An 11,606-nucleotide genomic window follows, 5' to 3' on the forward strand; every position below is an offset into this window, starting at 1 on the left:
TAATGTGTCCTGAGGGGTGATTGGCTCAGATGAGCTCTCTCCAGGGATGTCCTCAGCCACTGGTTGTCGCTTATGGCTCAGGGCCAGCTCTTCTGCCTCTGTCAGAGGTGGTGGTCCTCCACCCGTTTTGCAAGCCTCTGCCTTAATCTTTCTGTTAGCTGAATAGAATTCCAAATGTTAATCTACTAAGCAGGATATTAAGCGAGAGGACATTTATGTGTGTTAAAACTGCATTCTGTGTGGGTTTAAAGCCACTATAAATTGGAATTGCCACTGAATAATATTTACTTTGTTTCAAGATTGAAAATGTATGTCGCATGTAACAATGAAATGTTGCTGCCTGCTCCGTGATGTGCTCATTATACATAGATAATTACAAATAAACACAATTCACAAATTACACAAGAAATACAAATCTATACGATAAAGATACATACATTACATAAATACTGATATGTAGGCTTATATGTCAAATATGACTGAAATCAAATTGAGGTAGGCCTACAATCATGAGCTCATCTCTAAAGCAAAATGTCTTACCTGCTTGGAGTACGTTTTTATATTTCATTTTCAGCTGCTGCCAAGTGCGCTTTGTGCCCGTGGGATTGCAACTAAATGAAAATAAAATTGTATTCAATAGCATTCCACCACTTTTTCAGCTGTATAGCCCAATATAAAAAGAAAAGTGTGGTTATTAACTGAATTGACTACTGCATTCAAACTTACGCATTGACTCGGGCAGCAATTTTCTCCCACGCCAATTGTCTCTCCATTGCTGCTGCAGCTTTGTTGCTTTTTTTCCTGAAAATGTGCTCATACTCGCCATAAGCACGTATTAGAATTTTTAACTCCAGAGGGGTAAAGTAGGACGACCTCCTTTCTCGTCGGTTGCTATCATCGTGAATCATAGTCCAGAGGGGCAGAGGACCCATAGAATCTATAAAGTTTAATACATCCATGGCATCATGAACACAGAACAATCATGTGAGAGTATTCCATGGAACAAGTCGAACAATCACAATAAACTCTCACTTCCTGGTAACGTGCTGACGTGAATGCGTAACAGGAAACGAGTCCACTGAATCCAGTCCCTCCCCACCATGGATGTATTGTGCTCCCCACTCGCATAGTCCGACTCCCTTACGTGCCCGACAGGGACCAGGGTCTGTTTATAACAAGATTACAATATCCGTTTATTAGCCCTGGTTCACTATGGATTTGACTACGGAGATGAGTGAGAGAGAGAGAGAGAGAGAGAGAGAGATAGATAGATAGATAATCGTTTGCTGATTGTGATAGTGTTAGTGATATATAGACAGAGTGAGATGCAATCATTTTTCTTATTTACACAAGCACATACATCTCTCTCCATTTCCGAAAATATAGCCGTGTTTCCCTCTGTGCTGACCATCAGCTGTTGCACAAGCATGTCCCAACACTGGCCCGTTATATGAGAATAAATTAGCCGAATCCCAACTTTTATTTTGAAGGAACCAAGCCGGAAAGTCTCACTAGTGACGCAAAATATGAGCGTCAGTGCAGACTATGGAGTTGTTGAATATCATCCTGTCAGAAGAAACATGTTTACCTTAAAGGCATTACAAAAAAACAAAACAGTCAGATACGGTGTTCCGATGCTCGTAAGTTATGTATTTAATGCCACCATTGTTGTTGCGTTAAGCTTTAACATTACGTTAAAGTAGCCAGCTATTACCCCTGGTTTATCTATTGTTTTGCACGAACTTCTGCAACGTTACATGGACATGTTACCGTTATAAGTAACGTAATACTGTAATACGTTTGACTAGCTAGCCACTACGTTTCGGCCAGTGTAAAATGGCCATTTCGTACTAGTGAAAGTAAACCTAAGTCTTATGGATTCTCTCTCTTGAAGTTGCTTATAGTTGGAGGTTCCTTCGGACTTCGGGAATTTACACAGATTCGGTATGATGCCCAAAGGATCAAGAGGAAGGTATAGTATAAACGCCATCATATCACTGTCAGGATAATCCTCCTTTACTGAGCTAGGTTAGCTAGCTGGCTACTTTCCGTCCATGGGGCTTCCATAATGTACGGACTCAGCGTTTGAATGTACCATTGCTCCCCGCGGTGGTCAAATGGGGAATAACACCCTATTTAGAAGTCACGATTCGGGTGCAGCGCAATCCTCTGGTTTAACCAGGCCAGGTCACGCCTGGCTTATGTGTGTTGGCTGGCTTGTTTCTGTGCGGGACTGGTAGGACGGTAATATCTGATAAATAAAGATGGGTCTTGTCACCTGGACACATCGGTTCCAATGCTTCCAATGCTAATCCAGCACAATGAGAGCGGGATAGCCAGTTAGCTCATGAGCTCACAACAACTAGCAGCAGCTTCCATAACATTAATGGTAGCGGTCAGTGGCTAAAGCAGTTACACTGATGATTCCTGTAATGTTAGCTATTTCACTGCAATGGGTTCAACTTTTGTTTCTGGATAAAGGTCATGACTTGCTGTTTTGCACTTCCCTTTAGGTGGTGAATAAGTAGACCCAGGACACAGTGGGTTATTTGGACATCTACTAGGATCTTGATATTATATTAAAATGAAGATATGAAAGTAAAGTATTTTCCCTTAGAAGTAAATTGTAATTAAAATGGTTCTTAGCTAAGTAACCTAAGTGTAGGCAGACTTGAAAGGTCAATTGTAATAATATCATGAATGAACAATTGTAAACATAGTACTCAACAGAATAGGTAATAACGGAAGTCTTGATTTAAACTTTTCCTAAATGCTTTATTAAACATACAGACATGCACATTAAAACTAGCCATAAGTTGCTATTTTGCATGTGCTCTCAGGACATGTTGTGGTTGTGACCATCTTTGTAAAGAAGAGAGGCATATAATGCACATGTATACAGTAGTACAGAGTCAGTTGTTTATTGTATAGAGGTGTTCAATTGCTCAAGTGTTGTCAGGTGTTGGTTCGAGTGTTCGAGTGTACAGTGATGCATAGTCAGTTGTCTATTGTATAGACAAGGTGTCACGTGTTCACTTGTTGGTCCAGGGGGTGGCATGTGTGCCATTGTTATAATTAGAGTGATGGCCTATGTATAGTACAACCAGAGTACTATAAACAACTGACTGCACCACTGTACACTCGAACCAACACCTGACAACACTTGAGCAATTGAATACCTTGTCTACAATAGAGAACTTACTCTGTACTACTGTACAGTATACGTGACATGTTATGTAATTGCACTGCCTGTATCATGGACACAGTCACAGCCATCCATGATCAGACACTGCTGTCTGGCCATGTCCTGTCCGGGTGGGGCTTGCACTGTCGTGTAAAAATAATTTACTATGTCTTAGGTCAAAATTCAAGAAATAAATCTAAGTCCAGATTGGTTTCAGAGTCTCAAAATAACTTCAGAGTCCGAGAAGGAAAAAGAACTTGAGGCACCAAGTTTCCAAATGCGATTTGACTTTATTGCTCTTCAGAAACAAAACAGCATAAAAGTCGGAGCTTCCCGGGAAGAACCCCTCGTCCTTTGTGTTATTGACCTTTATAGTCTTATCACCACTCCCCCCCCCCCCCCTTGACCACATCCCATTTTCCATACATCACTTACTTTGCCACCAATCAAATGGTGTCTAATTTGCTGGCTCAGCAATAACTTATGTCCAAATATATCCACATCCGTACCCCCATAATTTCCCGTCAGGGGAATCCCCTCTGGGTATATGGGCACCTGTAAACTGCTTTCGTACATAAGACTGCAGTGCCAGCATTAATTAAATCTTTTGGCAACTCTGGGACGAGAAGAGGGGAAGACTGGGAATCTAACAGGAAGACATTGGGATATTTTGAATGCTCAGGCCGGGCGCACATTATTCTTCCCGCCTTAATGCTGCTAGCCAAAGCACTTCTTAAAACTGCTGAGTTAGCAGGGAAACTCCATTTTCTACAGATCCGTTCCCAGTGGCTACACCTGGTGGTGACTTTTTATACTACTATTGGGCAGTTTATTGTTGGTCTCATCTAATATCACTCATGAGCAGATTAGCCTTTAAAGTTCTGGTTATGTAGAACAATCTATACCATAGGATGATTATGATTACAATATCATGACATGATTAAAATGCAGGGGAGCTAAATCAAATTAAATCACTTCAGCACCTGAAAACCATCTTTGGGGGGGCTGGACATCAGCGTTGCACAGCAGCCGACACCTGACTGATGTTGCATCACAGTGTTCTCTGGCCTCAACCACACCAGGCATCCCAGCATCAAAGCTGCAACAGAACAGAAGGGAGATAGTGCATTAAAATATTGTCCACAAATAAAATACAACCATACCATGTCCATAAAATTGAATCGCTAATACATGACAATGATAATTACCTGAAATGCTGGTAACTCAATGTTTGGGAGCTTTTTGAAATAGCTACTCAGATGCTGGTGCCAGTTGTAGCTTTCAACAAGCACTGTGCCGTCCTCAAGTCCGACAAGCTGTGGGATGTTGACTTTCTTCACAGGAGCGCTGTCTCACACCACCCCAGCAATGTCAGTAAAGGTCTCCACTCTGGTCTTCCTATAGTGCTGCTTGATCAAGCCAAAGCACCAGTCAGGGGCAAACTTGGTGTGGCCTGCAATCAGGAAGTGTAGGTCCAGCTTCAGGTGAAGCTTGTGCATGGTCTGCCAAGCACAGTACCACAGCACAAAGTTGTTCTTGTTTTGTCCACTGCAGTTGTCACAATGAAGGTCCACATGTGTTTATCCAACTTCATAGTTGTTGAAGAAACGTAGTTAATGACTGCATTGCTGCTCTTGACGCCATCCCTTTGTCGATCAGGTAGTTCACTTGCTTTTATGGTACCTAAAAAGAAAAGTCAACATTAACTTTTTAGCTCACCAGCCAAATGTCTGGTAGATGAAAAATTGTACCCGCCAAACCTTTTTTTCCCCAGCCAAAAATAACATTTATATGAAGCCTGTTTTTTGTCGCGTAGACATACAGTACATTTAAGCTGCATAATAACATGATATGGTGGTGAATAAAAACAGTTGTCAGAGCATAGGCATAGGCCTGTTGTGGTTTTTCACATGCCTCTGTAATATGATCTTTAGAAACGTCTTTAGACACGAAATAGCTTCCTCACTTGCTCCAGCACGCATGCGCACAGCGTGCTGGAGCAACGATTGTGCGCTGTGCGCATTCGTGCTGTAGCAAGTGAGGAAGCTATTTCGTTTCGAAAGACATTTCTAAAGATCATGGCATGTGAAAACCACAACAGGCCTATGCTCTATGTAAGCACAACTAGCGATTCATCAAGACAGATTGATGAAAACAACCGTTTCGCGGCAGAAAATAGATTTTTAGAAACTGCATTCTAAGTGCCCCGACCATCGCCATTACATGGATATACTGGCTCGCGCTGGATTTTAAATTTCTTCTACATGCCTCCGAACTACACCAAAGTGATCTCGGTGAGTCAAACGTCTTATAATATGTCGTAAATAAGGTCCAGGTTGTCAAAAACGATCATTGTCCTTTAAATGTATTTCACAACACTGGTTATTCTACTCACGAGACAGTCCCAGTCAGCTGTCGTTGCTTGCTGTGTGCTACGTACGTTGTGAGGCAAGTGTTGGTGACAAGGACTAGCTAGCTTGTAGTAGCTAACCTTAGCCAAAGCACTTTGAGAGAACGTGCACAGTATCTCCAACTCCTCGGGCCTTGAGTTAGGTAGCTAACACTAGCTAGCGTGTTAGCTAGCACTAGCTATCATTGGGCTTCATTTCCTGAACTTAGCTTTAGCTTAGCGTGCAGCCAGGTTATGAGTTACTGTTTATTTCAGATATTACTCTACATTTCAACTAGCCCTTCTCAGTCCCGTTCTCGCGTTCCGCTCGCTCATGCCAGACAACAGTCTGGCCTAGTTAGGAGAGGCGCTCATATTTACAAGTGTCAGATAAACATGAAACTTCACTTACCTCAGTACAATGGTCTATTTTAACAAATGCTGGGTTTTGAAGCCTCGGCGCTACCAATAAATAACTTATTTAGACGCGTTCTGTCCGAGTGAAATTATTTTTCCGAGGTAGTCTTCTTCTGTGGTGGTGGCAATGCTTTGAAGCTTAAACCCATCATTTGTTAAAATAGAACCTTTTGCTTAGGTAAGTGAAGTTTCATGTTTAAAATATGTCATGGTGCCTTGGTATGTCCACACCAAGGATCGAACTCACAACCTTCTACAACAGCCAGTGACAAAATATGTCATGGTACCTTGGTATGTCCACACCAAGGATCGAACTCGCCGTGATAGGCAGCGCACTATCCACTCGGCCACCGCCACTATCCACTCGGCCACCGCTGACCTGGGAAATCTGTGGAGTCTTTTGGTTTTTATGTTCTGGGACTACTGCCTCTTGTGGTAGCAGCAATGGAATTGCAGGGTTCTGGGACTACTGCCTCTTGTGGTAGCAGAAATGGAATTGCAGGTCAACAACAGACAGTTTTTATGTTCTGGGACTACTGCCTCTTGTGGTAGCAGCAATGGAATTGCAGGGTTCTGGGACTACTGCCTCTTGTGGTAGCAGCAATGGAATTGCAGGTCAACAACAGACAGTAAGACGCAAGAAGCACGGACAAAAAGGATTCCCTCTCCTTGGTGTGTCGGCTTACAGCCAACACACAAAAATAGTACAGACGTATACGTGCCTCTGCCAGGGAGTAGCTTCATCTCTTTATGGCACAAGTCAACAATTTACAATGCACAAGATATAGCCACACATGGATTCAGCTCTACCTAAAGGCACAGGCCTACTTATTGGAATAATAACAGTAGCAGATACTCTTACATTAGTCTACATCTCATGATAATGTCAGTTTAACAGATTTTAAACCATATTTTCAGAGTGAGTTAGGACCAAGATCAGCTGTATATCCTCATGAATAGCATTGGGTCCTTTACTAAAGCCTTATTTTAGCCTACTCTAGTTTCACAAGTTTACTGTGGCAGATAAGGGTCTTACAGTGACAAGTACTGATGCCTATCATCTGGGTAGGTGCCAGATGGCAGGACTTCTCTTCATATTACTGTCCATATGAGCTGGTTCTAGATGGGCAGGACAATGGGCATCATGCCCCTGGCACTGTGCCTGTCTGCTCAATGCAGCTTCCCCCTCACCATCTCCTCTCTTCTCCGAGGAGGCCCAGGGCAAATTCACCCTCCCCATGCTCCACATTCCTCCACTTAACCCCATGTTTCAGACACAGCGTTCCGTGGTCTATGTGCAAGTGTGCTTGTTTGTGTGTGTATTTGGTTGGATAGATCAAGCATGCAAGGGCTAAACAGATGTCAAAGCAAATCTATGTTATGGAAACAATTCCCGCTGCTCCTATATGTTGACTCTATTATCCGACTAGACACCATTAATTTTCCTCTACAATATTGACCTACAGCACTCTAGTCTTTAAAGCCACTGTCTGGGAACTGAGTCACTGTATGACCCAATTCATATTCCTCTTTGATGATTCAGAGCCCCTAGATGAGGATGAGCTTCCTATCAAGGGTTTCTTAAAGGTTTCATCCAAGCAACTTGTCTTGTTCCTGGACTCTCACAATTTGCTTGGTCTTTTAGGTGTATTAGTACAAGATGGATTTGATGGATTGAAAAGCAACAATGACATGTAGTAGCAGTCAATTTGAAACATATTTTGACTTTAGAAAAAAAAGAAGTCTTTCTATCCATATATTGGGCTACACACCAGACCTGTGTTAAAATAATTTATCTTGTCCGGCACAATGGAACCAATGGGCTGTCCCCAAAAATGCTATCCTCACCCTCCTGACACTCCAGGCGGACTCAAGCAAAAACTAGTAATTGAAAGGATTTCAGATAGCCTAGCATTTCGACCCAGCTCACTACACACCCCAATGTGCTCAACACAGCAGTCCCATTTCATTATTTTAATGTCAGCACTCCAGATAGCTTTGTGTTTGAGTCTCATTTCCTAATTAAATGTGACATAAGCAGTAGGATTCAATTTGCCGCCCTGCCTAGACTAACTTGCGTCACTGAGAATATAATGAAGTCCAGTGTAATTTAGGTGAGATGTTAAAGGTTTCTATTAAACTGGTAAGTTTTGCAGTGAAAATGTGCCCTTTTTTGGGTGTTTCCCAGCAGTGAAATGTGTAATGTTAAAATTTGTCATATGATGCTTGATAAATATACAGTGTTATTACACATCTTGACATACAAATAATTACAAAATAATGTGATTTGATAACATTTATGAAGCATTTTATGGGACCATCACCACATTTGGTCATGTCTCAATGTTGAGATACATAAAATAAGCGAATTAAATTACGATATGACATTATTTGAAAGGAAATTGTTTCATATACATATCTCACACTTCTGTGTCCTTACCGCAACACATGACATAGTAAAACCAGAAAAAACGCGTAGCGGCTAAATGCCTCCGCGTAACAATGCCAGTTGCAGTTAACCTAGCTAACCCTAACCTTAACACCGACTAACTGCTAACCTAACGCTAATGCTAGCTAGCTAACGCTAAAGCTAACTCTAATGCTAACGCTAGCTAGCTAAAGCTAGCATTAGTGTTAGAATTAGCGTTAGCTAACTAGCATTAGCATTATCATTAGGATTAGCGTTAGCTAGCTAGCGTTAGCATTCAAAAGTGCCTTTTGTGATCTCACGGTGACCTTGACCTTTGACATTTGAATACCAAAATCGAATCCAATAAATCTAATTAAGTCCAACTGGACATTTTGCCAAATATGTACAAATTCTGTCAAGCCCTTATTGAGATATTGTATTCATCAGGCCAAAAACACATTTTGTGAGGTCACAGTGACCTTTAACTTTGACCTTTGACCCCCACGATCTAAGCAGTTCATCCTTGAGTGCCAGTGAACATTTGTACCAAAGGGGAAGAAATTCCGTCAATGCGTTCCTGAGATATTGCATTAACAACCATCGGACGGACGGACGGACAGCCGTACAACCCGAAACCATAACCATAATGCCTCTGGCCAGGCTCTCGCCTGGCGGAGGCATAAAAAAAAGAAAAGCCAAACACATCTAGTTTCTATGAAAACAGAAGTTAGCAAGTGAGCACATGGTTGACAGGCTGGGTCATCCACACTATGTGACCCACAAGACCAAGAAAAATAAGTTAAAGATAATCTTTTCTTCTGAAGTATTTATTGTGTTCTTACAGTACCATACAGCTTACTACTTGTGTATTTTGAACTATATTTTTTTTTAAATTAAGTAATATTACTATTGAAATCATTTAGATGCTATGTTGAAGCGAACCTTGCAGACCTACAGTAGCTACCAGTTATCTGCAATATTAGCCAAAATGTCATTTCTGCAGCAGCTTTAGATATTGCTGCCATGTTAAACTGATCTCAGATTAAAATCTTAACAACAATGTGCAATTTTGTGTACCTGTTTATATGTATTACAGACTGATGGTTGAAATTTAAATTTATAGTTTTTATTTTTTCATTCAGGCAGAGTCAAAAGTAACTGTGGTTGCAGAAACACTCTTTTATGAAATCCTCCTCCGCTTAGTAAAATGCTACTAAAAGAAAAAACTCCAATGCATGCAGCTTGTTCCCACCCACTCTGACATGGACGTTTGTACGTTTTTTTTTCTCCATAACTTCATGCTGTCTTGCTTGATGGAGCAGAATAATTGACAATAATAAAACAGGGCAAATAGTTTGAACTCTCAGGGTAGGGAAAGGGAAAATGTTTTGGATGGGGAGAATAAGACCGAATGCTCATCCATTCCACGCAAGATTATGGGTCTGACTTGCCAACTACCTCTGGCTTCTGCAGATGTAATGATTTATACATTAAATAAATAATACATGAGGACAAGGATGGGAGGATGCCTGAAGAGGCCCCTCTCATTTTCAGAGTCAAGAGGTGAAGGCACACTAACCCCCTCCCACCCCCTCTTTCTGATTGCATTCTTGTATAGCTTGAGCTTAGAGACTTTGTTGAATATTTTATGTATATTTTGTATATTCAGTGTACTTACTGTAAATTAGTCCCTGATTTGGCCTTTTTGTTGTCCATACTGCTGTAACACAACACTCTCCCATTGGGGATAAATAAAGTATATCCATCCATCTTCTTATAGGTTGAGATCTGAGTCTTCCCTGTGCAAATATGCATTTTCTTTTTGCTGCTGCGTGTAACCACTCACTGGTCTTTCTTTCCCAGCTGGACCCCTCACTGGAGGCCAAAGTGGACACCCAGCGACAGTCTGTCATTCTGGAGGAGGAATATGAGGTAGAGAGACAGGGGCCCCGGGGGTGGGACAGATTGTAGGCTGTGTTTGCGTTAGAATGTTGTTTTCCTGGAGGTTTCTCATGTAAAGCCTTCCTGTCCCGACAGAAGATGAAGGAGTTGAACTTGGAGGAGTGGAGGAACATCCGGGGTCCTCGTCCCTGGGAGGACTCTAAGGAATACCAGGAGCAACAGAGAGCAAGGCAGAGCAAGCAGGCGTGACGGCCATGGATACCAGGCAGCAGACATGCTGGTAACACTGTGCAGCAGGCAAGACTAGACAGGAAGGGGATGTGCCATCATGTGTTAAACAACTAGTACGAGGAGCACTGCATGGCCAGAGGTCTTTCTGTTTGAGACCCTCTCAGAGTAACCCTGAAACTCAGTTTCACTAATAGTCATGCTCATTTCATTAAAAAATGAATACTAAGTAATGTGAAATACCTGATTTTATAGTTTGTGTGCAGAATACAATATGCATCCATTCTATGTGGGTTAATTACAGTAGTATCTCTGGACAAGAATGGCCTAAGGCTGTTGTGTAATTCTCTATGACCAGTGGGTGGCAGATTTGTGCGTTACTGCACATACCTGTATGGTGTGACTTTTTGACTAGAGAACAAAATATTTGACCACAGTGGGACATCTCATGTTAAATAAAGGGTGTAAAAATATATATATGATGATTTGACCTGTGCTTTTTCATTGGTTATTGAAAAAAGCATACAAATCAGGATACGTGATCATTTCTATAATTTCTGGACCTCAAGGGTCTTTATTTGCCACATGGTGAGTGAGAGGCGACACAACACACACACATCTTTAGCGGTCGCCTGTGGAATTTGTCCTCTGCATTTCTCCCATCCAAGCTGTCCTCCTCCAGGAGCAGTGGGCAGCCTTGTCAGTGGCGCCCGGGGGGACCAGGTCCTAATGCTCAGTACAAGTCCTGGTCAGGGACCACACTGAAGAGCAGCTGTTGTTCTTCTGTTCTTCCATATTTGGTTCTTTGGCTTGCGAACATGGAACATGGACTTGCGAACATGGAAAGGCCCGGGAGACCTTCTTGCGGTGAGGCGACAGTGCAAAGTACTGCCCCACCGTGCAATTTTGGGGTTCAGTATCTTGCTCAAGAAAACCAGGATCCCCAAGCGGCCGCTCTACCTCCCAGCCCCATGATATGCCATGATAATGGGATCTGTAATATGCTGAAAGTCTTGGGTGTAAAGTAGAGAATGAGTGCTGGTGCTTGCATCCAGGATACCTGATATATACCGTGT

General features: G+C 42.1%; 1 protein-coding gene and 1 long non-coding RNA gene across 2 annotated transcripts; one reads left to right on the forward strand and one right to left on the reverse strand.

The window, feature by feature from the left end:
* Nucleotides 1-14: 14 nt before the first annotated feature.
* LOC311309345 lies at nt 15-947 on the reverse strand. Its single transcript, XR_014630463.1, has 3 exons — nt 727-947; nt 541-611; nt 15-158 (listed from the first exon to the last, which is right to left on the reverse strand). It is a non-coding gene; the product is annotated as an uncharacterized lncRNA (long non-coding RNA).
* A 579-nt stretch (nt 948-1,526) lies between these two features.
* On the forward strand, nt 1,527-10,956 carry cox16 (cytochrome c oxidase assembly factor COX16; the record flags this gene model as incomplete). Its single annotated transcript, XM_084438312.1, has 4 exons — nt 1,527-1,640; nt 1,895-1,972; nt 10,264-10,332; nt 10,438-10,956. 4 exons carry the CDS (start codon nt 1,527-1,529, stop codon nt 10,549-10,551), a joined length of 375 nt encoding a protein of 124 aa, XP_084294438.1. The 3' UTR covers nt 10,552-10,956.
* Nucleotides 10,957-11,606: the final 650 nt, after the last annotated feature.

The sequence above is a fragment of the Borostomias antarcticus genome (assembly GCF_949987555.1).
Source record: "Borostomias antarcticus genome assembly, chromosome: 5".
Taxonomy (NCBI): Eukaryota; Metazoa; Chordata; class Actinopteri; order Stomiiformes; family Stomiidae; genus Borostomias; species Borostomias antarcticus.